At 46.3% G+C, this 25,245-nt stretch overlaps 1 protein-coding gene across 2 annotated transcripts in view; it reads left to right on the top strand.

Annotated features, from left to right (window-relative positions):
- Window positions 1-25,245, top strand: part of NID2 (nidogen 2) — a 79,364-nt gene that overhangs the window by 7,269 nt on the left and 46,850 nt on the right. For both annotated transcript variants that reach the window (XM_033416247.2, XM_049706297.1), the window contains exons 3-8: window positions 3,432-3,664; window positions 9,982-10,694; window positions 21,197-21,346; window positions 21,778-22,023; window positions 23,249-23,449; window positions 25,005-25,235. In XM_033416247.2, coding sequence (XP_033272138.1) covers window positions 3,432-3,664; window positions 9,982-10,694; window positions 21,197-21,346; window positions 21,778-22,023; window positions 23,249-23,449; window positions 25,005-25,235 — 1,774 coding nt within the window. The remainder of the gene's footprint in view (window positions 1-3,431; window positions 3,665-9,981; window positions 10,695-21,196; window positions 21,347-21,777; window positions 22,024-23,248; window positions 23,450-25,004; window positions 25,236-25,245) is intronic.

Below are 25,245 nucleotides of genomic sequence, written 5' to 3'. Positions count from 1 at the left end.
GACAGAGCATGTGGGGTTCTTGTGAAGACTTTTCTCCAGGAATGTGAAGACCTTTCCGGTCTGGAAGCCTGTCAAGGCGTGCTCCTGGGGGAGGAGCCCTGCAGGACATCACGAAGAGGGCTCTTTAGCGATTAGATGTAGAATTTTGTGGAACGGAGAGAACTTTAAAAGTGATCATTTGGTATGCGGGTGGTTTTTAAACAGGCAAACGTTTTTGGCCGGTCTCTGGGATCCTATATTCTATTTAAAATTCTTCTATTTGCCTATTTCGGTGGAGACGAGTAGATTAAATAAATGCTTGCCACCTGTAATAAGTGCTTGTCTCAGGATGGCATATAAAAGACATTGAATACATTTTCATTGAAATGAACTTGCTGACTGGCTGAAAGAATGAATAAAATAAAGTGCTATATACCCAGACCCCACAATAAAAAGCCAGACTCTCCCCTTCACAGCTCTGTTTACTTTTTCCCTCCCCTCCCATCCCCTTCAATTCCTTCACAATCTATGGGACCTCCTTATCTTATAGAATTTCTCTAGACTTAGAACCAGGATTCCTCCTATCTGACGTTTATTGTGGGCAATCAATGCCAGGAACTCCGAAAGCTTTGCTTTTTAAAACAGAATCTGTCTCCTTCCTTAAGTACCTTTCTTTCTCTAGTTGAACTTTCTTTGGACTAAAGTAACACTGAAGTTATTGAATCTCCATTAATCGATGATGTACTGAATAGCATATACTCTGTATAGACATGATACAGGACAGCCTTTGTTTACATTTGGCAGAAGTTATGGCTTCCGAGCTTTGGGAAATTCTAGAAAACATCCCTTGCCTTTTGTTTTTGGAAAAGTCAGGCTTTCCGGATGAAGCAATCAACAACGACAACAGTAACAAATATATGAGCACTGCCCCCTGCCCCCCATCACTAAGTTTCTGAACTTAAAGAAAGAAAGAAAAGCAAAAACCCAAGCCAAGCAAGGTGACCTTTTCTGTGTTGGAGATCTAAAAGAAAGTTTGGATAGTATTTTGGTTTTTTTCTGGAAAAGCATTTGAACACCTGAATTTCTTTGTCTTGTAAGCAAACCCTCAAAACTGTACTTTGAAATTAAACATAGGAAAGAAGAATCAACACTAGGAAAGAGCTTGACCACCGTATGGGGAAGGACCCAGGACAGAATAAAATGCAGACCCACGCTTCTTGTTTGCTGTTTCATTTAGTAAAATGGGATGTGCTTCTCTCTGCCTAATTTTGTCTGTCTAGCAAAATGGGGAAACTGTGCTACTTGTCAGTAAATAACGTTTCTAGGAGCCACGTTATTTAGGAAATGGTGGTATTTATAAATACCTCCCCTGCTGCCTGCTAAATTGTAAAAGGAGTGGGATTTAGTGAGAGAGGTATTCTGAGAGACCTTAATATAACATCTTTTTTAAGATACTCAAGCACCATTAACTGATCATTTGGGTGGGCGGAGATAGCTGCATGTAGGTAAAGGCAAAAATGTGTCTTGTTGGGGCTTCCCTGGTGGCGCAGTGGTTGGGGGTCTGCCTGCCGATGCAGGGGACACGGGTTCGTGCCCCGGTCCGGGAAGATCCCACATGCCGCAGAGCGGCTGGGCCCGTGAGCCATGGCCGCTGAGCCTGCGCATCCGGAGCCTGTGCTCCGCAGCGGGAGAGGCCACAACAGTGAGAGGCCCGCGTACCGCAAAAAAAAAAAACAAACAAATGTGTCTTGTTGAAAATACGAGAGTAAGTTGAACTTTAATGAGTGATTCTATAAGGACCTGGGTGCTGAGTCTGTGGCTAACTCAGGCTCCTGGCCTCTCTTTCTGGTCTGCTTTGGCTTCTGCAGTGTTTATTAATGTTCACAGGCAGCCTCTGCAACGCCTCCCCACCGCAGCCCTTAAGGTGTTGGGCCCACACCCTCCTTTCTGGCCTCCACTACCTCCTCCAGCAGTTCTCCTAGAATCCCAGCCATGGCTGCTTCCCTGTCCTAAGCTCTGAGACTGTCCTGGGCAGCGGCTGCGTCCTTTGTTCCTTGGCCTCTTTGCACCAGGCATACTGTCGAGTGCTTAATAGGCACCTGGCTGTTTGAAGTAATGTACAAATGAATTAATGAACTGAGTTTACAAACATGGAAGCAGCTAACCAGGCAAGACGAGGTGAGTGCTAACTTGAAACACTAAGATACTGTGGAGGGTCAGAGAACAGCAATAAATCTACAGGGAATTGCAAAACCCCTCAGAGGGGCAGCATTAGAAGGTCAGGAGTGTTTCCAGGCACAGGAAAACGTGAGCAAATGTGCAGAAGCATCAAAGTGCAAGGGGCAAATGGGCAATATTAAATAATCGGTGGAGGTGCAGGGGATCTGAGCCTGAGAAGAGAGTTTGCAGCTTATAAATCACCTGAGATGGCCGGCCAAGGAGCGGTTGGGACAGCCTGATGATGCAGGGCAGGGACCCTGGCCGGCCTGCCACCGCATATTAGTAGCCTGACCTTAGGCAGATCTCTTAGCCCCTATGTCTTTGTTTCCTCATCTGAGACATGAGGGTAGGGTAACTCTGGTGCTGGTGTCAAAAGGTAGATGGGGGCTTCCCTGGTGGTGCAGTGGTTAAGAATCTGCCTACCAATGCAGGGGACATGGGTTCGAGCCCTGGTCCAGGAAGATCCCACATGCTGCAGAGCAACTAAGCCCGTGCACCACAACTACTGAGCCCATGTGCCGCAACTGCTGAAGCCCATGTGCCTAGAGCCCATGCTCTGCACTCAACAAGAGACACCACCACAATGAGAAGCACGCACACTACAACAAAGAGTAGCCCCCGCTCACCGCAACTAGAGAAAGCCTGTGCGCAGCAGCGAAGACCCAACACAACCAAATATAAATAAATAAAATAAATTTGTATATAAAAATAAAAGGTGGATGGGAGAGAATAGAGAGTAAGGCTTTGGGAACAGTAAGGAGGCCTTTTGATCAGCCAGTGCCTCATACCACCCCTGCCCATAATGGGCATTTGATAAATAAGTGAATGAGTGAATGAATGAATGATCCAGATGAGTGCCCAGGGCAGAAAACTAGGGCAGTGGCTGTGGGAATGTACAGGTTAATTTTGCTACTTGCTCTCAGCTCTGAAAGAAGTTTGGATGAAAGAAGTTTGAAACCTTAAAAAATAGTTTTATTTTTTGTAAACAGTGTTTTTTTTACCTATGCATATTTCAACTATTAATCTAAATTGATAAAAGATGATTATAACAATAATATAGCTGATGTAATTATGTTTATAATTTGGAGAGGAAATTTAAAAGAATATTATGTATAAAAACAATTTAGAGAAATCCTGAGAGGGGGGACAACCCTTTGCATTTATAATGCTTTGGGGTTTCTTTGTTGTTTTTTGTTTGTTTTATTAAGAATATTTTCTTTTTTTTTTCACAGCTGAATACTTTTCAAGCAGTTTTGGCATCTGATAAGTCTGACACCTACGCCCTCTTTCTTTATCCTGCCAATGGCCTTCAGTTCTTTGGAACCCGCCCCAAAGAATCTTACAATGTCCAGCTCGAGCTTCCAGCCCGCGTGGGCTTCTGCAGAGGGGAGGTCGGTGACCTGAAGAGAGAGGGACCATATTTCAGCTTGACTAGCACTGAACAGTCTGTGAAAAATCTCTACCAGTAAGTAACATGGGGCTTACGCCCTTTCCTGTTGGAATGTAAAGACCCTTAGGAGCTACCTAAACTTGAGTGGCCCTACTCATTAAATATCATCTCCGTGGTTTCTAAGCAAGGGATCAGATCAAAACCAGGAACTAGGCTAGACCCTGGGAGGAGCACGTTGACCAAAATATAAACAGTCTTTTATTTTTCCTGCCCTATTGGCTATAGATACTGGAAACAGAACTCTGTGTGTGTGTGTGTGTATGTGTGTGTGTGTGTGTGTGTGTGTGTGAGAGCACAGCCAGTGAGGCTTGCTATGGAAATCATTGCCCTTGGAACCACATAAAAACACCCAGTAATACAACTGCCCAGGTTGAGGTTTTTCCAGGTTAATCGTTTCACAGCTGGAGACGTTGTGAGTTAGTCTTTTGGACAGATAGGTGTTAAAAGTTAAGAGTAGTGTAATTTGGGGAAAAAAGGAAAACCAAACAAACAGATTGGTAGATTTTTGGAAGTCTCAGGATTTCTCAGTGGCTTCATTATCTGAAATCGTCCTGAGGGTTTTCCATGCAATGCCTGGGACCAAGCACATTCCTTAGTCCCATCACATAAGCTCACTCTGCTCGTCCACATCGTGCCCAGTATCTGGGTTAGCACCTGTTGATATTTAATAATTTCCAGGCTCTAAAAAAAATCTCTGCTTTTATCCCTTCCCTGAATACTGGTCTAGAAGGCAGACAGAGAATACTTTGGTTACCTGGCCTCCCTTGACTCCTCTAAGTTTTGTTACATGATTCCTGGGTATTGGAACATCTTACACTTTTGCATGCCATCTGCTTTACTCAGAGACCAGAGAGCGGGCCCTACAACCAAATAGGGTTACTGAGAGCTGACATTTATTGAGAGCTTACTGTATGCCAACATTGTGCTACACACTTTCCAGAAGTTCTCTTAATTAAAACTCAACAAGAATCTCAGGGGGTAAGTTCTTCTCTTTTCTCAATGTGACACATGAGCTTAGGGAAGTTAAATTGCCTATAATCTCAACGTTATGAAGTGGCAAAGCCAAAATTCAACCACAAGTCTGGAGCTCTGAACTACTTATTTTATGCTGAATCCTGGCCTGCTTTCCCCTTCTCATGACTCATGTCGGACATCTTTTGAGCTCCACCAAGGTTGCCTTTTTAGTCTTGACTCTGGAGAAAACTTAGCTCCTTATTCTCTCTCCCCTGGTTCCACCCTCCTCTTCTACTCTGGAGCCATAGGTTCTCTGCCTCTCAGACATTATCGAGAGCTCACCATGGGCCAAGAGCTGGAAAGAGAAAGATGTCTAAGGCCCAGGCCCTGCACGCAAGCAACCTGCACTCTCCTAGAGTAGACAGACAAACAACAGTTCCAGAGCATGGGAGTAAGTGCTAACACCTCCTCAGGGTACAGGAGGCAGTGAGGGCCGAAAAGCCGGAGGGAAAAAGCAGACGTGTTCCCCCACCATAGCCGTAATGGCCTCTAAGAACTCACACAGACACACGCACGCACACACGTACACACATACACCACTTCCATTTACCTCCCTCCATGCCTACCTCATCTTTGTCTTTCATGCTTCATAGAAACCTCTGAGTTGCTTGATTGAAAGTGGAAGATATGGGGCCAAAATGACCATCAGAGGAATTTTTCTTTAGTAGAATCTGTACTTAGTATAAAAACTAAAATAGGGCTTCCCTGGTGGCACAGTGGTTGAGAGTCCGCCTGCCGATGCAGGGGACACGGGTTTGTGCCCTGGTCCGGGAAGATCCCACATGCCGTGGAGTGGCTGGGCCCGTGAGCCATGGCTGCTGAGCCTGTGCGTCCGGAGACTGTGCTCCGCAACGGGAGAGGCCACAACAATGAGAGGCCCGCATACCGCAAAAAACAAACAAACAAACAAAAAAAACTAAAATAAAGTACAAACAACGCCGAGAAATGTGAAAAGTAAAAATTACCCATTCTCACTACTTCAAGTGATAACCATTATTAACAGTCATTCCAGAATTTTAGGTTTATGCAAAACCTTTTTCAAAACCAAAATGGTTCTTTTGTTATACATATGGCATCTTCCCACTTGCTGTCTATGGGTGTCTTTCAGTAAGATATCTGTTATATTATTATTTGAATGCTATAAAACATGGCATCATATATAGCCTGTGTTATTAAGACAATAACTTACTGATGAACATTTAACTTATTTCTGGTTTTTCCTTTTATAATTATTGTTTCAGTAAACAAAATAATACACATTGCTCAGATGCTCATTTGTCTTAAACATAAATTCTTTAAAGTAGAATTGCTGAGAAAGGATATATGCATTGTAACATTTTAATGTATGCTAACCAACTGCCCTTCAGAAACCCTGCACCAACTTACATTCTCACCAGTAAGGAGGGCTGTGATCAACAGTGTCTGTTTCCTACAAGCTTCTAATCTTTCTAGTATTTGTGAATCTGATAGGTGTAAAATGTTCATATTTTCACTGTAATTTCTTTGATTACTAATAAAACCGAACACCTCTTCATATGGTTAATAGCCATTTCTTTGCTATTTTCTATTGAGGTGTTTACAAAGACCTTTAACAAATAAGAAAAAACCTAGTAAAGATATTTGCTCTCAAATGCTGTGAATATTTTTATCCAGTTGTTCATCTTTAAAGTTAGTTATGATCTAGAAGGTGTAAGTTTAGGGTTGTCAAAGTTATTGGCCTTTTCCTTTATGATTTCAGGTCTTGGTATTATTCTTAGAAAAGCCTTCTCTACCTCCAAATTATAGAAATGTTCCTCAGTTTAATCTTCTATTTTACATTTATTTATTTATTTATCTGGTGTGTGTGTGTGTGTGTGTGTGTGTGTGTGTGTGTGTGTGTGTGTTTTATTGAAGTATAGTTGATTTACAATGTTGTATTAGTTTCAGGTGTACAGCAAAGTGATTCAGATTTTTTTTTTCGAATTCTTTGCCATTATAGGGTATTACAAGGTACTGAATATAGTTCCCTGTGCTATACAGTAGGTCCTTATTGGTTATCTATTTTATATATAGTAGTTGTATATGTTAATCTCAAACTTCTAATTTATCCCTCCCCGCCTTTCCCCTTTGGTAACCATAAGTTTGTTTTCTATGTCTGTGGGTCTGTTTCTATTTTGTAAACAAGTTCATTTGTATCACTGTTTTTATATTCCACATATAAGTGATATCATGGGATATTTGTCTTTCTCTGCCTGGCTTACTTCACTTAGTATGATAATCTCTAGGTCCATCCATGTTGCTGCAAATGGCATTATTTAATTCTTTTTTATGGTTGAGTAATATTCCATTGTATATATGTACCACATCTTCTTTATCCGTTCATCTGTCAATGGATATTTGTGTTGGTTCCATGTCTTGGCTATTGTAAATAGTGCTGCAATGAACACTGGGGTTCATGTATCTTTTTGAATTATAGTTTTCTCCGAATATATGCCCAGGAGTGAGTGGGATTGCAAGATCATATGGTAGCTCTATTTTTAGTTTTTTAAGGAACCTCCATACTGTTTTCCATAGTGGCTGTTATCAATTTACATTCCCACCAACAGTATAGGAGGGTTCCTTTTTCTCCACACCCTCTCCAGCATTCATTAGTTAAAATTTCAAAAATATGCAGAAAAGTGGAGGGAGTCATCTAGACTTACAAACTGTTGACATTTTGCCATATTCATCATTTTTTTTCTTTTTTGCATAAGTAATTTAAAGTAAGTGACACACAGCATGCCATTCACTCCTCAATGCTTCAGTATGCATCTCTAAAAAATAAAGTTATTCTCCTAGTCAATGGAATTGTTGGGCTTCCCTGGTGGCGCAGTGGTTGAGAGTCCACCTGCCGATGCAGAGGACACGGGTTCGTGCCCCGGTCTGGGAAGATCCCACATGCCACGGAGCGGCTGGTCCCATGAGCCATGGCCGCTGGGCCTGCGCATCCAGAGCCTGTTCTCCGCAACGGGAGAGGCCACAACAGTGAAAGGCCCACATAGTGCAAAAAAAAAAAAAAAAACCACAATGGAATTGTTGTCTTCCTCAAACTTGTCTCATAATTATAAGCTCAGAGGTCATAAATTATATAATTCATAGTGTGTTTATCATAACTCTTCTTCTGCACATTTAAATATGAATGTACACATTTGTATTTTTTGAGATTATACTTTTCTATCTCCTGGAAGACAGTAGTTACTAAGTACTTATTACGTGCAGGGCCCCATGCTGAACATTTTATGTGATTTTCTCACTTAATCCTCCTAACAACCCAGGGAGGAAGGCACTGTCCTCTCATTTTGTAGCCTTGTTTTCCTTTCTAGGAAATAAATTAAGTTCTTTCTGTCGCTAAGCTTTCCAAATGACCTTGGATTTTAGGATAAACTCAAACTGGCTGCTTTCTCATCATGCCCAATGACAAAAGCTAGGGTAGTGATTTATATTTAATTAGAAGATCATTTTATTTAGCTTTTATCTGTCATAATTTGTATTTTCCTACTCTTTTAAGCTTTTATAGTTTTCTGTTTCTGACTTCAAGAAGAAATTTCACAGCTACAACACCTCTGATGTGATAATAAACTCCACATCCTCAGATCTTCAGAATTCTCTCTTATCTTCTTCAGGGTTCCTTGCTTGCTTGCCAAAAAGCACTGGCATTAATTCTTAGAACCTACCAAGTCTACATAACATACCGCACAAAGGATCACAGTTTTGCTTTCTACGCTCCTGTTTCCCTGAACTAATTACAACAGCAGCAGTGGCAACAGCAACAATACGCAAGGGGGTGGGGATTGATTGATTGATTCTTGGAATTGTGTTAAAAATATTATTGCTATAGAAATCCACATGAATATGATGAGTACCAACCCAAATGAGCAAAAGTCTCTTGCCCTTATATGACTCAGTGAATTTCCTGTTGTCTTATTAGTCATTAACTGATTTCTCATGGACTGACTTTTGAGGAAATCCCACAGCATGAGAGACTTAGAGCCTGGTGTTTGGGCCATATGCCAGAAAGTACAGAAATGGGTGTATTCAAGCCAGCCAGACCCTTTGTTCCTTCAGGTTTTTTCTTATTTTTTTGAAATTGTGTATGGGGTTATCCTCTTTGGAATGTATCACTGACTAAAGTAACGGATGGCTGGGATATTTGGAAGGCTGAATGGAGCCCGTGTTCTTTTCTAGTGAGGGAAACGCGTGAGCTCCCTGGCTCCAGATGTTTCTGGATACCTCTCACCTGTGACCCGTGGCAGTTTGATTAACTTGCTTTCTTATGTTCCCCTTAATTTTGTTCTACATTGGCTCAACATTTTTGAGACTTAGGCATTTCTATTCCTTTGAATTTTTGGACATGGGTTCACCAGTCTCTGTGAATTAGTTGATTGATTAATCCACATGACTAAACCGCAAAATGTCTCTAACATTCTGTAATGTGGAGTAAGATAATTAGGATGTGCCCTGACTAGTGTATTAGTTTTCTGACGTAATGTGGATGTTCAGAACACGGGCTTCGGTGGTAGTGCTGAGTTCAAGTCCAAGCTCTGTCAGTTATTAATTGTGCAACCTTAAGACGATTCATCTCTCTAAACCTGTTTTCTCCTCTGAAAAATCGGTCATGATCACTGCCCCTACCTTGCAAGTTGTGTTGAAGAATGTTTAACACTTGGCATGTAACTAACTCTCACATAAAAAATATTGTTTAAGGGTTTGGCAAAAATGTTTAAGCATATGTTTTCTTGAGTTTGTTAAAAGTAGAGGAAGGATAGGGCTTCCCTGGTGGTGCAGTGGTTGAGAGTCCACCTGCTGATGCAGGGGACATGGGTTTGTGCCCGGGTCCGAGAAGATCCCACGTGCCGCGGAGCGGCTGGGCCCGTGAGCCGTGGCCGCTGAGCCTGCGTGTCCGGAGCCTGTGCTCCGCAACGGGAGAGGCCCGCATATCGAAAAAACAAAATAAATTAAAAAAAATAAAAGTAGAGGAAGGATAAAATATTCCCACATTCCCTATTTGTTTTCAAATAGCCATTTAGATAAAACACGTAGAGCAGAATTCTGATTTGAGGGTCTGGCATTCGGTAGACACATGGCCTTTGAAACCCATTGTTAAATAAGAGGTAGTTTACATCAAAATTCCAGTATGATCTTTAGTTACCGTGTAAGTCTGGTTTTATTTGGGTTTCCTGCCAGTGAAAACTCTGAATCTGATCTTAATAGTCCTTCAGTTTTAAAATAAATCGCTTGCCTTTGTGGGAAGGTGGTGGATGGACACTTTTGTGACCAAGTCCTGTTTCCGTTTTATTTAGACACAGCAACCTGGGGATTCCTGGAGTGTGGGCTTTTCATATCGGCAGCACCTCCCCATTGGATAATGTCAGGCCAGCGACAGTTGGAGGAGACCTTTCCAAAGCCCACCCTCCGGCTCCCCTGGGACATTCCTTCAGCCGCGCTGCGGCCCTGGAGGGTGACTACACTGAGGACAACTTGGATTATTATGATGAGAATGAGGAGGACGTCGAATACCCCTCCCCTGCTGAGCCAGAGGAAGCATCGAATGGCCACAGCACAGTCGATGTTTCCTTCCACCCGAAAGCTGATTCGAGGCCGTTAGGAGGTGGGATCTCTCCGCCAGATTCTGACCTGGCCTCCCCTTTGCCACGTCCAACATCTAGGGATGGGCCTGAAACAGACTCTGCCACCTTGAACCCTCAAACCAAAGAGGGGAGACCTCAGGGGGAGATAGATGCCCCGGATTTAAAAGGCCGAGTTGAGTCTTCTGAACAGCCAGGGACCACAGTTCCTGCTCCACCAGAGACTGGAGGTTCACCGGATCCTTCCCAGCAAGCCCCGCCTCCCTACCCAGATGGACGGGCACAGCCTGCAGACAGGGATGTTCCTCCAGCCCATCCAGGAGGAGAGGCCGTTCTTCCAAATTACTCCGGGCCGGATCACACTCCACCCCTGGGTCGCAGGAGGCAAGTGGTCGGAGTGGAGGACGACATCAGTTCCAACACCGAGGGTAAGTGGGTTTGAACCCTGGGTACTAAAGAATTCATTGAAAAAATGCTGATCTTCCAGAGAGTCGTGAATTTTCTCTCAAGCGAGTTGAGGAAGAGTTTCGCAAAAAGAGGCTTGGGACTGATTTCTAAAACCCATTGTTTCAGGAGATGGAGTATCTTTCCTTTGCCAAAGAAATCTTGGCAGGCAAATTCTGTTTGGAATCTCTTGACCATTACTAATGTTTTATTTATTTATTTATTTATTTTTAAAATGGGCCTCATGAATCCCGTGGGGAAGAACTGGGGTTGCGCGTGCCAGCTGTGCTCTCACGTGGAATGAAGTTATTTCAGTTTGAAAGTTCAGCAAAGGTAAAGAAGCGTTTTGAGGCTTCGCACACATTACGGCACTGGAGGGCTTCAGGCTTTAGTTTCAAGCAGCGAGTTGTGCTGGCTCGGATGAACATTCCGGCTTCTTCCTCTGTGATGGGATGACCCCGGTGCTCCCCTTGCTTAGAGACACGGCTGTGGGCTGTGGAAGAGGGGACCCCTGGGGAGAGAAAACTGCGAACCACCTGTGTCTTGTCATTTCTGGTTCACGGCTGTGCAGCTGTGCTAGTCAGCTCCCCGGAGCCTTGCCCTCATTTCATGACTCACTGACCAGAGCGAGGGGCCAGCAGAGAAATGCCCAGGGGAGATGACGGTTAATTAATACAGACACGGAGCCCATGTCACCTTCTTTTGAAGGCGAGACTTGTCATGTCAGCTCTTTCTTCCCAGTCAGGGATGTAAACACCTGAATGGGAAACTGGCCACGAATTCATCCCATTTGTTCCAGGGACTGCTCATCTGACCTCTGACAGGAGGAGAGAGGTCAGAGGTGAAAGCATTCTTTAGGACCTTTGTTTTTTTTCCTTCACCTTTTCTGTTTCCCATACTTTTTATGGTAAAACAGGTTGACCTAGGAGAGGGTCTTCCAGGTGGCTCTGCTGTGGTCCTGATCTGCAAGAATTTGCTTGAAGAAGCCCTTCTTTCAGGAGAGGTGAAACTGTTTTGTGACTGAGGCAGCATCGTGTAATGATTAGAGGGAGAACGTTGGTGTAGGTTTGAATCCTGGCTGTCACGCTGTCCGGGTGACACTTGATGTAGCGCCCAAGCCTCCAGTTTCTCCTAAATTTGACGAGAGGATTAAAAGAGATCACGAAGTTCTCAGGCTAGCATCTGTACTAGTTGGATCTTAATAAGTGGTGGCTGCTGTTACTAATTATAGAGGATTTAAAGCAGTGGGAATGGGGGTGGGGTAGTAGAGAATGAAGAGTGGGCTTGTTAAATACTTGTGCCTTAATTTGTGCCTAAGGACCACGTTTCTCTCAAGTTGAAGATGTGAAGTTTATTGGAAGGCTTCAGAACCTTCACACCCTTCTGATAGTCTCCTGAATTTTCAGCATAAGTGCCGTCTATCTAAACAAAATGTAAAGCCAAGTATCAAAGACACTTTGATCAAAGAGATTTTTGAGGTAAAGATGTGCTCCTATGTGGTCTTTTCATTTGTGGGTTGTGATTTCCTGCTCTGGGAAGAGCTTGGAATATTAGAAAGCAGATTCCTGGGGTGAGTTGTTAAAGGGTTAAGAAGAAGGGGCTGCACATCCTGCTTTGAACTGTGAGGGGCTGGATAAGCTCGAATAGCTGTAGGGGTCCAGGGAACTGGCCATAGAGAAAAACAGGCAGCAGCGAGAACCCTCGCGGGGCATGACTATGATACTTATCAGCTTCTGGATGACGTCTACCACTGACATCTTAGAAATGGCAAAACGCCTTCGAAACAGCTGGTTAATACAATGAAACATTTAGGAAAATAAATCTAACTAGAAGTTTTTGAAACTAGAAAAAAAAAGTCAACCACCGTATTAGCAGACAGGGAAAGCTTTAAAACTTGAAAGCAGAAAGGGAAAAATAGGTGAACCTCTGGTTTCACCTCAGGCTGTAGGAAGACTCGGTATCCACGGGGAATTTGTTCCAGGATCCCCCCCGCAGATACCAAAATCTCTGGATGCTCAAGCCCTTTAGTCAGCCCTCCGTATCCACAGTTCTGCATCCTCAGGCCCCCCCACCTGCGGGTTCCCCTAACCGCAGATCCTTGACATTGCACAGGATCCGCCGTTCCTCGAATCCGCGGAGATACCGGGGAGCTGACCGTATAGAACCATGCAATTGTTAATTACTTGGTTTTTCTTGGCAGTGAACTTTGTTTTTTCAAACAAAACACTGGCATCCCAGAGGTCCATCAGGCAAAAGTGGACTCCCTCTGGGAAAGCCAGTGGGCGGGGTGGCAGAGACTCACACCAAAGAGCGCCTGCTAACTGTCCAGCCTCAAGCCATCTTGACCAGCTTTTCCTACTGATGCAGTGGAGGAGTGTGGATTTTGGTGTTTGATGGAGTTGAGCTTGATTCCCAGCTCTGCCATGTGGTTTGGGATAAGACATTTTCCCTGTTTGACTCTCATTTTCTTCAGCTATAAAATGGAGATAACGTAGACCTCATCAAAGAGTCACGAGAATTAAAATTGGGCATGGAAGCACCGTGCCCAATAAATTTTAGTTTCCCCTTGAAGCCTCATAGTAGGCAGCTTGGTAAACCAAGAAATTAAAATTTAAAGCCCTCCCCCAAATATCTCTCCCTTCTCTTTAAATTTTTTTTTTTCCCTCTTAGGAACTCTTTTTATAGACTTTTTATTGAGAAATCTAGATTCTTTTAAGATCATGTCCACACCAGGCAAGAATGTCCCAATTTCACTCTAGTTCTAGCCTCGAGCGTATTATTTGCTTTGTTCTGTTTTCATAGACCACAGAACCGGCAGTAAATTGGATGCACAAGCTTTCTCTGTCTCAGGGGTCTTACTTCTCCAAGCAGCTCTGGAAGCTTGTTGTCAAACCAAAAGTTACCTGAGCACCTACCATGTGCCCTTCTCTGACTGGGGCACGAGTGGAAGTTTTCACTGGTATTTATCAAATGTCCACTCAGACTCTGAGAGGAAACTTTGCTTGGATTGCACTAGCACAGTTGATCCTCAGAATTGCCCTGTGGGGTAGATACTATTATCCTTCTCACAGTACAGAGAAGAAAATTGAAGACTGAAAATACGGAGTGATTTGTCTGCGTAAGAGGCAGACCAGTACTGCGGCAAAGCCATGGAAGATTAGAGCAAGCTGCCAGGTTGCACAGCGCAGGGCAGATTCACCTGCGGTGCCATCAGGGAAGTCTTCATGGAGGAGGGGGGCTTGAGCCAGGCCGCAGGGTCGGAGTCTCAGTTTAGAGAGGGAGAAACGGGGGCATATTCTGGACAGGGGAGTGACAGGAGTGGAGGTGGTGAGGTGGAAATGGAGAGGGAGGGAGTGAGTGAGTGAGTTGGGGGCGGGAGATGTGAGAGGCAGCTGCCACTGAGGCTCCAGATGCCTAGGGCCAGAGACTGCCGGTGTTGTGGGCAGCAGGACAAGCTTGATTCACAGGGGTCGTAGAGATTTTTAAACCTGCCCAGGGGGTGCAATGGGAAGCTTAATCTGACCTCAGTCTGCATGATGAATTAGAAAGGGGGAGGGACACCTGGCTTTCAGAGGCCTCACGTGTTCTCACTCCACCGTGGGATCCTGTTGATTCTACTTAGACGGCATTCATGCAGGGCAGGCCCAGGGTGTGAACAGGGATTTCCCTGTAACTTCTGGTCCAACTCTACTTCTGGCCTTGGGAGAGGCCTCAGGAATGTGTTGCTCAAGCAGCTTCTACCCTGGGATGAATTCGAGCAGGCTCTGCTGCCCAGGCCAGCCTTCCAGGCACAAAAGCCCCTCTCCCAGGTGCACCCCCAGGTTGCTGAGGGACTGTGAACAAGAGGACCCCCATACCTGTGAAGACACCTGCAACAGGAGAGCCTGCTAGTCTCACGATGGTGGATGTAACCCTCCCCCCACAGAAAAACAGGGTCCTAATAACTGTTTGCCCAACGAGCTTCACTATGTACCACACACATACCCCCAAAACAGACGAAAACTGGAGGGAAAAGCATACCACTGTTTTTCATTATACAGTTGGATGTGGTTTTTCTTATTCGTCTATCATTCTGTGAGGTGGGAAACCTAAGAAAAATCTGTCCTGCAGTGAAAATGTAGGTCCTTTTTCTTGAGGTGGCAGGAAGAGCTGTTAAAAGTAAAAGACAGCTCAGCTGCCAGGGGCAGCCCCGCGCAGGAAGCCCTCCGTCCCCGTTTGCATGATGAACCCGGTCTGCTCCGTGGAGCCTGCTGGCCTTCCACTTGGCCAGGCCAGGGTGGAAGACGAGCGCTTAAGTGTTTCTGGAGAAATGAAGACTGAAGGATGGGTCAGAACAAGTGCAGAGGAGTTTTCCATTTGTGTGGAAAACTCCCAATTAGGACAAGTCTCAAGTACCCTGGCAGCACCTTTGCTTCTTTTCCCTTACATAGCCCCATAACCCTACCCCATTTTTCTTTCTGTTTAAGGATAGGAGAAGAGTGAAAAGCATTAACTGGGAAAAAGAAATGAGATTTTTAAAATCCTCACGTGAAGTTTCCTTTAGCAACAGTCTAACCTCAGTTAACAAAGCTGCTGCAAGCTGAGCTCATTCAAACCTGGCCGGCCTCTGCCCTCCTGCTGGGCCCGAGCTGCCAGCCGACTTGTCCCTATCGTTTTCGACTCTCTGCGACAGGAGCTGCGAGGCAGAGAGTGGGTCCCCGGAGGGTCTGGAAGACAGCCTGCCCCAGTGGGTAAAATTCAGGAGAGAGGAATCTGTGGAATGCAAACTATATTTCTCAAAGTTTGGCTCTAGTCCACTTGTGGCTATTTCTCCCGTGGCCCTGGTTTAAAATGCTGATTCCACACCCTTCCTCCACCTTCTGACCCAGAATCTGCCTTTTAATTTATTTATTTATTTATTTATTTATTTATTTATTATTATTATTTTTTTGCGATACGCGGGCCTCCCACCGCTGTGGCCTCTCCCACTGCGGAGCACAGGCTCCGGACGCACAGGCTCAGCGGCCATGGCTCACGGGCCCAGCCGCTCCGTGGCATGTGGGATCCTCCCGGACCAGGGCACGAACCCGCCTCCCCTGCATCGGCAGGTGGACTCTCAACCACTGCGCCACCAGGGAAGTCCCTATTTATTTTTTAAATATTTATTTATTTAGGCTGCGCCGGGTCTTAGTTGGGGCACACGGGATCTTCAGTTGGGATAGGCGGGATCTTTTTTTCAGCTGCGGCACGCATGTGGGATCTAGTTCCCTGAGTGGGGATGGAGCCCAAGCTCCCTGCATTGGGAGGGCGGAGTCTTACCCACTGGGCCACCAGGAAAGTCCCCGGAATCTGCCTTTTTAAACCAGGTCCCCTGGTGATTCTGAAGCCCATCACAGTTGAGTACTGCTGGTATCATGGAAGGGGCGTGGGATTTAGAGCCAGAAGATCCGATAATCGTTGTGGGCCTCATTGGTGTCATCTGTAAAGAGGGGATACCACCTCCTCACCAGAATAGGAAGAAGTGTGTGAAAACTGTGAGGTACAGAGGCATAGAAACGACCACAGAAAAAGTGCCACTTTGTTTTTGCATCTGCTCACTGCACATCTCATCCAGCTGGGATTTAGACACTGATTCCCCCACCTTCACGGAATTCAGCATCTTTGAATCCACCTGCAGTTCCCATAGAAATTTGAGAAGTCACGTTGGCCAGACGCCTGGCTTTTCTTCCCTGGTTAGAGAGCCACACGTGGGGTCACATTTCTAGGTCCTGTTCTCCCCCTTCCTCAGGGAAGGGAGATGGCTCCTGGGCTCCCGGTTCCGTCCACTAAGGATCTTCACGTGCCCCGCTTGGGGGTTTGGCCTAAGTGGGCCATAAGCACAGCGTTCCACTTCTCAGCCAGGCCAGGAATGAATGCTAGAGCATTCCCTGAAATCCCAGCCACCCCCAGGAGCTAATTGGTCAGATGAAATTCATTCACTACATTAATCAGCATTCTCTGGCTCAGAAATGGAAAGTTTGCAAATATACTGAACATTTTCCTCACTGGACGTAAGAGTCACCCCAGGAGTGGCTAAGGTACAGACTCGTGGGATCCGCCTATCGAGAGTCTGAATTGGTAGGTCTAAGGTGTGCCCTGGGAATTTGCATTTTTAACTGGCATCCCAGGTGATTCTGATGCAGTGGTTCCCAGAATCCCTAGGGAGGAACGCAGCTGTCCCTCTGAATGGTTGAGTAGTGCCGTGCTGAGGGTATAAGACCGTGTCAGGGGCGGGGTGAAGCTTCCCAGATGCCTCAAAGGCATCGCGGGAGCTGAGCTGCCACAGACCTGCTCCCGTAAATGGCACCCCCAGCCTTCCAGTTCCCACGCCAGGAAATGAACATCCCCTTGGACCCCTCTCTTTCTCCGCTTGTCCTCCCCACCCTGCTCTCCTTCCCTCTCTCTACCCTCCCCCGACTCCTTCTCTCCCTCCATCCAATTCATCAGCAAACCCCGGCAGCTCCACCTTCAAACAACTCCAGATTTGGTCTCTTCTCATCCTCTCCACCAGGACCTCCTACTATCAAGGCACCGGCTCATTCCTGAGGTTCCTGTAAGTCAGACCGTGGCACTCTTCTGCTCCCCAGCAGCGTCCCCCCCCTCACTCAGACTAAAGCCCAAATCCTTCCCTTGACCTGTGAGGCCCGACGGGTGAGAACTGGCCAGGATTACCTCTCCTGCCTTCTCCCGTCTCCCTGCCCCGTCCCTCCCACGTGCCCCGCCAGCCTGACGGGAGCTCTTACCCTCACTCATCCTCTCCTCTTCCAGGCCTCTGCCCAAAGCTCATCCTCTCCCCAGGCGCTCCGTGGCTGTGTCATTTAAAAGAAGCAAAGTCACTTCTGTCTCCAGCCCTCTTGTTCTTTTACTTTAAGCTTCTGCACAGTTCTTGACACCATCCGCCGTACTGAATAATTGACCTGTCTGTTGACTGCTGCCTAGAGGGGGGAATGTAAGCTCCAAGACAGGAGTTTTTGTCTCTTTTGTTCTCAGCTGTATCCCTAATTCCTAGTCCAGTGCCGGGCCCATAGGGAGTGCTCGATAAGTATTTGTTTGAATTACTGAAAGAATGAAAGAAAATTGTAACAGGCATTTACCTTTCATCTAAGCTGACATTGTCAGTGTTACACGTGCACGTCTGCATGTGAAGGCAGGCACGGAAAAGGGGTCCCGGTGTTCCTCTGTCTAGGAGCGCACCCATCTTTCCCTGGTGTGACTGGCGTGGGCTGGAAGGCTGAGCTTGTGTTCTTGGCTCAGTAAGTCCCATCCTGGGCATGCAGTTCTCCACACACACACACACACACACACACACACGCACACACACACTTGAAAAAGATCCCCAAGCCAGCTTACCAATAGTTAATTTAACCCATCGTAAGTATAGTTTCAGTCTCATAATAGCCTTTCATGGGGCCCTAACTTATTTTTTGTTAGAAACGTGTGGTCTGCGTGTCCATGAACTTATAAACTTTATCACAGTTGCATTTGCAAGTTGCTGGCTGCACTGCTGAGCCTCTCTTTTTACCCATAGAAAAGCCATGCCTCCTCCTAGTATTTTAGTTCAATTAACCCAACTCAACACATCTGTAGTCTTCCTCCAGTTCATCTCTCCCTGTTTCATAATCCTCTCTTAGAAGAGGGATCTTCACAAAACAACAAATAGACGGAACATAATACAAACCCATCATTTCTTTAATTTGAGGGCAGAACAGTGTTAATGTGATTTTATTTTTACCTGAATTTCCTGAAAATGACTACCTTTTAGTCCTGCATCAGGTTGTCTTTTTACCTTGGTGCTCAGGAGTACCAAGAAATAATGTGATTTCTGGCAATGAGGTGTGAGAAGGGGTGTCATCCTGATTTTGGAGAGGAGGAAACACACGGTGCATTTCTGTGGTTTCTGCAGAGCCACCTGAGTCAGGCTGCTGTTGGACGTCAGAACTTGGGACCCTCTGCTGCCCCTGCTTCCCTTGTGTTCTGGAGGGAGAGTCCTGATGGCAGCCGATGCCATGAACACACTCACAACTGTGCCAGTCCCTACAGGGGCTGCTTCTTAATACTTGTGACTTTTCAGAGCTCGAAAACCCCAAGATTTTGACAAGTTACATTCATTTATTTTTTACTCAGACTGGAATTTCCCCCCCTTATTAAACCAATGGTATAGATAATGATACATCATTCTCTCACAGCAACCTCTTATAATCTTCTTTATTATCCATTCTGTTTTTCTGCCTTGAGTTTTGTGTCACTTTCCTGTTTTAAAAAGTGTTCATGGGGGCTTCCCTGGTGGCGGAGTGGTTGAGAGTCCGCCTGCCGATGCCGGGGATGCGGGTTCGTGCCCCGGTCCGGGAAGATCCCACATGCCGCAGAGCGGCTGGGCCCGTGAGCCATGGCTGCTGAGCCTGTGCGTCCGGAGCCTGTGCTCCGCAACGGGGGAGGCCACAACAGTGAGAGGGCTGCGTACCAGAAAAAAAAAAAAGGCGGGAGGGGAAAAAAGTGTTCATGGTGATGCCTAATTTTCTATTTTTATCAAACTGGAATTTCTCAGCTGTGTAGGCCTGGTACCAAATCTTGAGTCACCGACTTAACTCACTCTGTTCCCAGTCAGATATTCCACTTGAGTCAAGATCGTCCGTCCTGCCAACCCTCAGCTCACTTCTTTCTCAAGAATCTGTAAGCAGCAGTTAAATACTGTCCAGAAGTTAACACTGCTGCTGCTACTCAGTTCTCCTACCTGTGCTTTTCTGTCAGCTGTGACAGCCATCTGGACAATCTCTGCTATCTTCTCCCATGTAGCCTTATTTATAAAGTAGGACTCAAACCTGACTGTCCGAAGCCTGTGTTGATTAACCCCAGTCACCTGAGCAGATCCTTTGCCTGGCTCTCGTGATCGATGTCCTTGAGCTCTGCCAGAGGGTGGTTGAGTACAGCTGTCAAGAATCTGGAGCCAGACTTCCTAGGTTCAGATCCCAACTCCACCACCTACTGCCTGTGTGACTTCAGGAGAGTCACCTTAATCTTTGCCTCACTTGTTTACCTGCAAAACAGGGATTAAAAATTCCCTCTTGTGCAAATTAAAAGAGTTAATAAAGTTCATAGCATAGTACCTGGCACATATTAGGCACTCTTTCAATGTTCACCTTGTTATATTCTCACTTGCTGATACAAGTCTACGCTGGCTCCATTGTTACTTCTATGGTGCTACGTTCCCACCCTGCCCCACCGTTGGTTTGTTTTCTGTTCTCCCCGGAATACTGGGTAAGTACTGATCTTTCCATTTCTTCTTCCCCTTCCCATTTCCTCCTTTTCAGACCTAGATGTGGAACACAACTGCCACCCGGTTTTTCCCAGGAGCAGGGTATCTGTCTTCCTTGGGAGCCGGCACCCCACAACAGCACTGGAGTCCAGCACTAGAGTTTTGTGCCATTTTTGCTCAGGCGGCTCCTGGAGTCTCCACCCAACTCCTGCTCCGGGGGATGCAGAGGCAGAGGTGTGCACAGCCACTTTGCCTCCTGGTGGCCGTGCCTGGGATTGGGATCATCCCCCGTGTCCCGGACAAAGCTTTCTCTTATCTGTCAGCAACCCCCAGCCACACCCCAATTCCTTGGCCATTTCCCTTTAGGGACAATAGCATCTGCTCCAGTTCCTTTGTTTCTTGGTGGCACAAATGACTCTCTTTTTTTTTTTAATGGGCAGAATAAGCGAGAGCTGGAAGGAACAGCTACTGGAGCACTGAGCTTACCCAGGTCCACGTGGCTTCCTAGAGAATGGTGACTATGGCCAGGCTCTCCGCTGCTGCCCTGACATCCGGCTCGGGCCACACCCACCATGAGAAGAAACCCTGCAAAGGCACAGAGCCTTTCACAGCTGGGCTCCCTGTTTCCTTCCCCTCCATCTCCACCTGCCTCCTATACACTTTCTTTAGGGGGTGTGTGTGTGTATGTGTGTTCTTTCTTCAATGCCCTTCTTCTCTTTCAGAAAAAAAATTTTTTTTCTGGGAAGTAAGACAAGCTATAGGTTATTCTCTTCAAGTTCAAGGTTACCAAAAGTAAAAGAATGGTTAGACATAAGACCGTGTTCGTTAGTTTCTCTCTTCGGTCTTCCTCTCGGGAGCTCATTAATATTAGTTTGAACCATATAAAATTGCTGACCTTTGGCCATTTTTGACCCAGAAAATGGCAGTTCAACCTAACACGTACTTCCTGGTTGGCTTTCCTGTCACTGCACCGAGGGGCGCAGTCTCATTCTCGCTCACCAGCTCTGCAGAGAGACCAGATGGGAGCAGTCAGCAGTACTTCTTGCCAGCAGACAAAGCAAGTTAATTCCCCTGAGTTGAATGTTATTTCCGTCTCTTAATTATTAAAACCCCATTTGTTTATTACACAGCAGATGCTGTGTCCGTGATGAACCTTGGCAACCATGATGCTGGAATCACTTTGTCCTTTACATGCAAGTTTGTTTTACTTTCCAGTCTTCATGTACAACACTGCCAACAAGGAGACCTGCGAACACAACCACGAGCGCTGTTCCCGGCACGCCTTCTGCACTGACTATGCCACGGGCTTCTGCTGCCACTGCCAGTCCAGGTTTTACGGGAATGGGAAGCACTGTCTGCCCAAAGGTGAGGGGTGCTGGCTTGATTGGGGGGGGGGCTGCTCTGGGTCTGTTTCTGTCGCTTGCTGTTTCCAGCTGCCACTGTGAGCTCTGTTTATGGACCTTGTGTCTCTACTGCTTGAATCAAAGCCTAAGCCACTTGCAGGTGCTCCATAAAAGTCTGAGGAATGAACATGTTTCAGCTGATTTCCCAACTTGAGGATTAAACAGAAATGTTTCCTCCCTTTTGGCTAGCTCCTTAGGGTGCAAGTGGACAGGAGAGAGGGAGGATGGGAGAATTGAGATCAAAGGCAGGTCTGTTTTGTACCTAGGTGGGTAGCGGCTGGGTTAGGGAGTTGCAAAAAGGGCTGAAGGTGGAGTGTGGGGAGTTGTCAGTGGGATAGTTTTATCTGTGCATGTGGACAACGGTCAAGGCTGACGGGGTTTGCTGTCTCTCAGGGACACCTCATCGAGTCAATGGGAAGGTGAGTGGGCACCTCCGCGTGGGCCACACGCCCGTGCACTTCACCGACGCGGACCTGCACGCTTATGTGGTGGGCGACGACGGCAGAGCCTACCTGGCCATCGGCCACATCCCGCAGCCCGCCGCCCAGGCCCTTCTCCCGCTCACGCCGATCGGAGGCCTGTTTGGCTGGCTCTTTGCTTTAGAAAAACCAGGCTGGGAGAACGGCTTCAGCCTCACAGGTGAGGAGGGCCGCAGGTCACCATGGCTTTGGCGGCGTGGAGCCTTGCGTTTTCATTCAGTAGTCAGTTGTGCAATGTTTCAGAGCCACACAGGTGTAGTTTTTCTGCCCCGAGGTAGTTGGGGATGGTTTGGCCTTGCAGGACTGTTTTTAAAAGACAGTGATTTCTTCTAAAGGTTCTCCAGGTGGTTCTGAGAAATAAGATGATCCCATGTGGAGCATTCGTGCCCTCTCACCTTCAAGAACCCTTGACGCTGCTTTGTCAGACTCCATGTAATTCGGTTGTCACTCACAGATCTGCCAAAGAGGGATGCAGGTGGTAGTTCCAGGGCATCTGGAGATGATTTTACTCCATGGGGGAGGGGTGCCTTTCCTCTTTGTCCCCTGATGACTCTGATCTATAATAGTATAGACAGTGCTTCTCAGACTTTAACCCACCTGCACGTCACCTGGGGCCTCGGGAAAGTGCAGGTTCTGATTCAGCAGGCCGGGGGTGGCGGGCCTGGGGGGGTCTGTGATCCTGTTTTCCTAGCAAGCTTCCAGGAGATGATAATGCTGGTCTAAGGACCACCCTTTGATAGCAAGGGTGTAGAGAATACTTCTTGGCTTCTCACCTCACTACCCCTTTATTGCACATAAAGTGTGAGAGAAAAGTTCTTGGCCCTCCAGCTGTAGAGCTCAATAGGCATTTGTAGGATCTTGCTTTTAATCAAGTTTTGATAAAACCTTGAGTCAAAAGTAGATAAATAAAATACAGCATACCTAGTTACATTTGAATTTCAGATAAACAATTAATAATTGAATAATTTAGTATAAGTATGCCGCAAATATTTTATGGGACATACTTATACTAAAAATGTTTTTTATTCATCTGATATTCAAATGTAAATAGGTGTCCTGGGGATTTTTGATTGTTTTTGTTAAGTCTGACAGCCATAGAAAGAGAAAGGTCAAGGATGTTCCTAGGGGTTTATTTTTCACAGAAAACAAGTTCCTACAAAGAGAAGCAGTGTGAGATGGGATAGAGTGGAACCATGCTCTTTAACAGAAAGTTCGGGGAACTGGTGAGATCAACAGCTGATAGTACTTAACCTTGGTTATCAGATCTCCTTAGGCACCATCCCCAACAGTAGGAGAAACTGGGAAGTGGAAGTATGAACTGGTGATTATTGCTGGAAGATGCAAGGCCCCCTTTCATCCCTGTGCTGGATTTTTTTCCTCTCCAGGTGCTACCTTTATCCATGACATGGAAGTTACTTTCTACCCAGGAGAGGAAAGGGTTCGAATCACTCAAACTGCTGAGGGGCTGGACCCAGAGAACTATCTGAGCATTCAAACCAACATTCAAGGCCAGGTGCCTTACATCCCAGCAAACTTCACAGCCCACATAGCTCCCTACAAGGAGCTCTACCACTACTCGGACTCAGGTACGTGCAACCAGTTCTCCGTAAAATGGGGATGGTGCACATCTCACGAGATAGTTGTGAGGATTATGTGAATGACTACGTGGAATGTCCTTATAGAACAGTGTGTGACACATGAAATGAGCTCAGTGTTGTTTTTATTATTCTTGTTATTTTATTAGTGTGAGAAAAGTGATGGCTGTTGTACACAAGAATATCAACATCCCTACCCAATATTTGCAGATGATAATATAATAACAACCTTGTCTATGGGCTGGGGAGGGATGGTATAATTTTGTACAGTTTTTAACCGTCCTGCTCTCTGTGCTGTGGAAAAATATTGATTATTGGAATTTATACTTGTTCTGTAACCTTGGTTCAGCCTGCTTTGAAATCAGAGATGCCGTACGGTGTTGCAAAACTACCACTAGATTTGGAGTCGGAAGACAGGAATTCTTACGGATGAGTTGAAAGTATGTGGGGAGTAAGATCACTTACTGTCTGAGAGCTTATTTTCTCATCTTTAGAATGAGAATAATCACCCCTTTTCTGTCTCTCTTACATGGTTGATATGTGTAAGGTGTGATGTGTTCTGTAAGACACCCCCTGATTTTGAGATGCTGCCCCAATCTCAGTTGCTGTCCTGCAGCACAGGGGTTTGTTTTGAGTTGTGCCTTTGCTTCTCGTGCGGTGTGAGAGCTGGAAGCCAGGCAAGAGGCACAGGGAAGTGAATGGGCAGCAGAGATCTGGCCTGGGCACAGGGTAGCTGATGGCTAGAAAACTGCCTGGCCTCCCAACTCTGCACTCAGGTGGAGATAAAAGACCCCCACCCCTTTCCCCAGAAGCCTCCAGACTTAAGTGCAAGGTGTTGGAAGTCTTCTGTGCACTGATGGATGGATTGGTTGAAAACTTGGGGGGAGCGGGGTAGAGTCAGGCCAACTTGAGTTCCAGTTCCGGCTCTGCATATCAGCTTCGCTTCTTATTTTATTTATTTATTTTTGCGGTACGCGGGCCTCTCACTGTTGTGGTCTCTCCCGTTGCGGAGCACAGGCTCCGGACGCGCAGGCTCAGAGGCCATGGCTCACGGGCCCAGCCGCTCCGCGGCATGTGGGTTCTTCCCGGACCGGGGCACGAACCCGTGTCCCCTGCATAGGCAGGTGGACTCTCAACCACCGCACCACCAGGGAAGCCCCCAGCTTTGCTTCTTAGACTACTTAATTAACTCTCTAACCTCTGTGAGACTCTCCACACAAGATGGCAGGGCCCACCTCACTGGCTGTTGTGAGGAATAAATGAGGCACTGCTTATAGAGTGCTGGGCATAGCTGGCATATAGTAAAGTCATTCTTTGTGAATATTGACGGCAGCGATTATACCTCCTGCCTCTCAGTGCTTTGGTTTTACATCTATGTGGGTTCTTGGGACCGCCTTGCAGGTTTCCCATATAAGCTCAAACTTCCCAAGGGGACATGCTCCAGCAACTACATGAAAAACTGTGCAGAGAAACTCACCTCACATAAAAATCCTCTGTATTTAGTATCTGTAAATGTCCTCGTTTGACTGAATAATGTCTATTGCAGCTGTGACCTCCACAAGTTCCAGAGCCTACTCCCTCACGTTGGGTGCCGTCAACCAAACACGGTCCTACCGCCTCCACCAGAACATCACTTACCAGGCATGCAGGCATGGCCCCAGACACCGGGTCATCCCCACCACCCAGCAGCTGAATGTGGACCGGGTCTTTGCCTTGTACACGGATGAAGAAAAAGTGCTCAGATTCGCTGTGACCAATCAGATTGGCCCTGTTGAAGGTATGGTTTC

Source organism: Orcinus orca, chromosome 2 (genome assembly GCF_937001465.1).
Source record: "Orcinus orca chromosome 2, mOrcOrc1.1, whole genome shotgun sequence".
Taxonomy (NCBI): Eukaryota; Metazoa; Chordata; class Mammalia; order Artiodactyla; family Delphinidae; genus Orcinus; species Orcinus orca.
The sequence above is the reverse complement of the archived record's forward strand: the minus strand, read 5'-3'. Positions and strand labels throughout refer to the sequence as shown.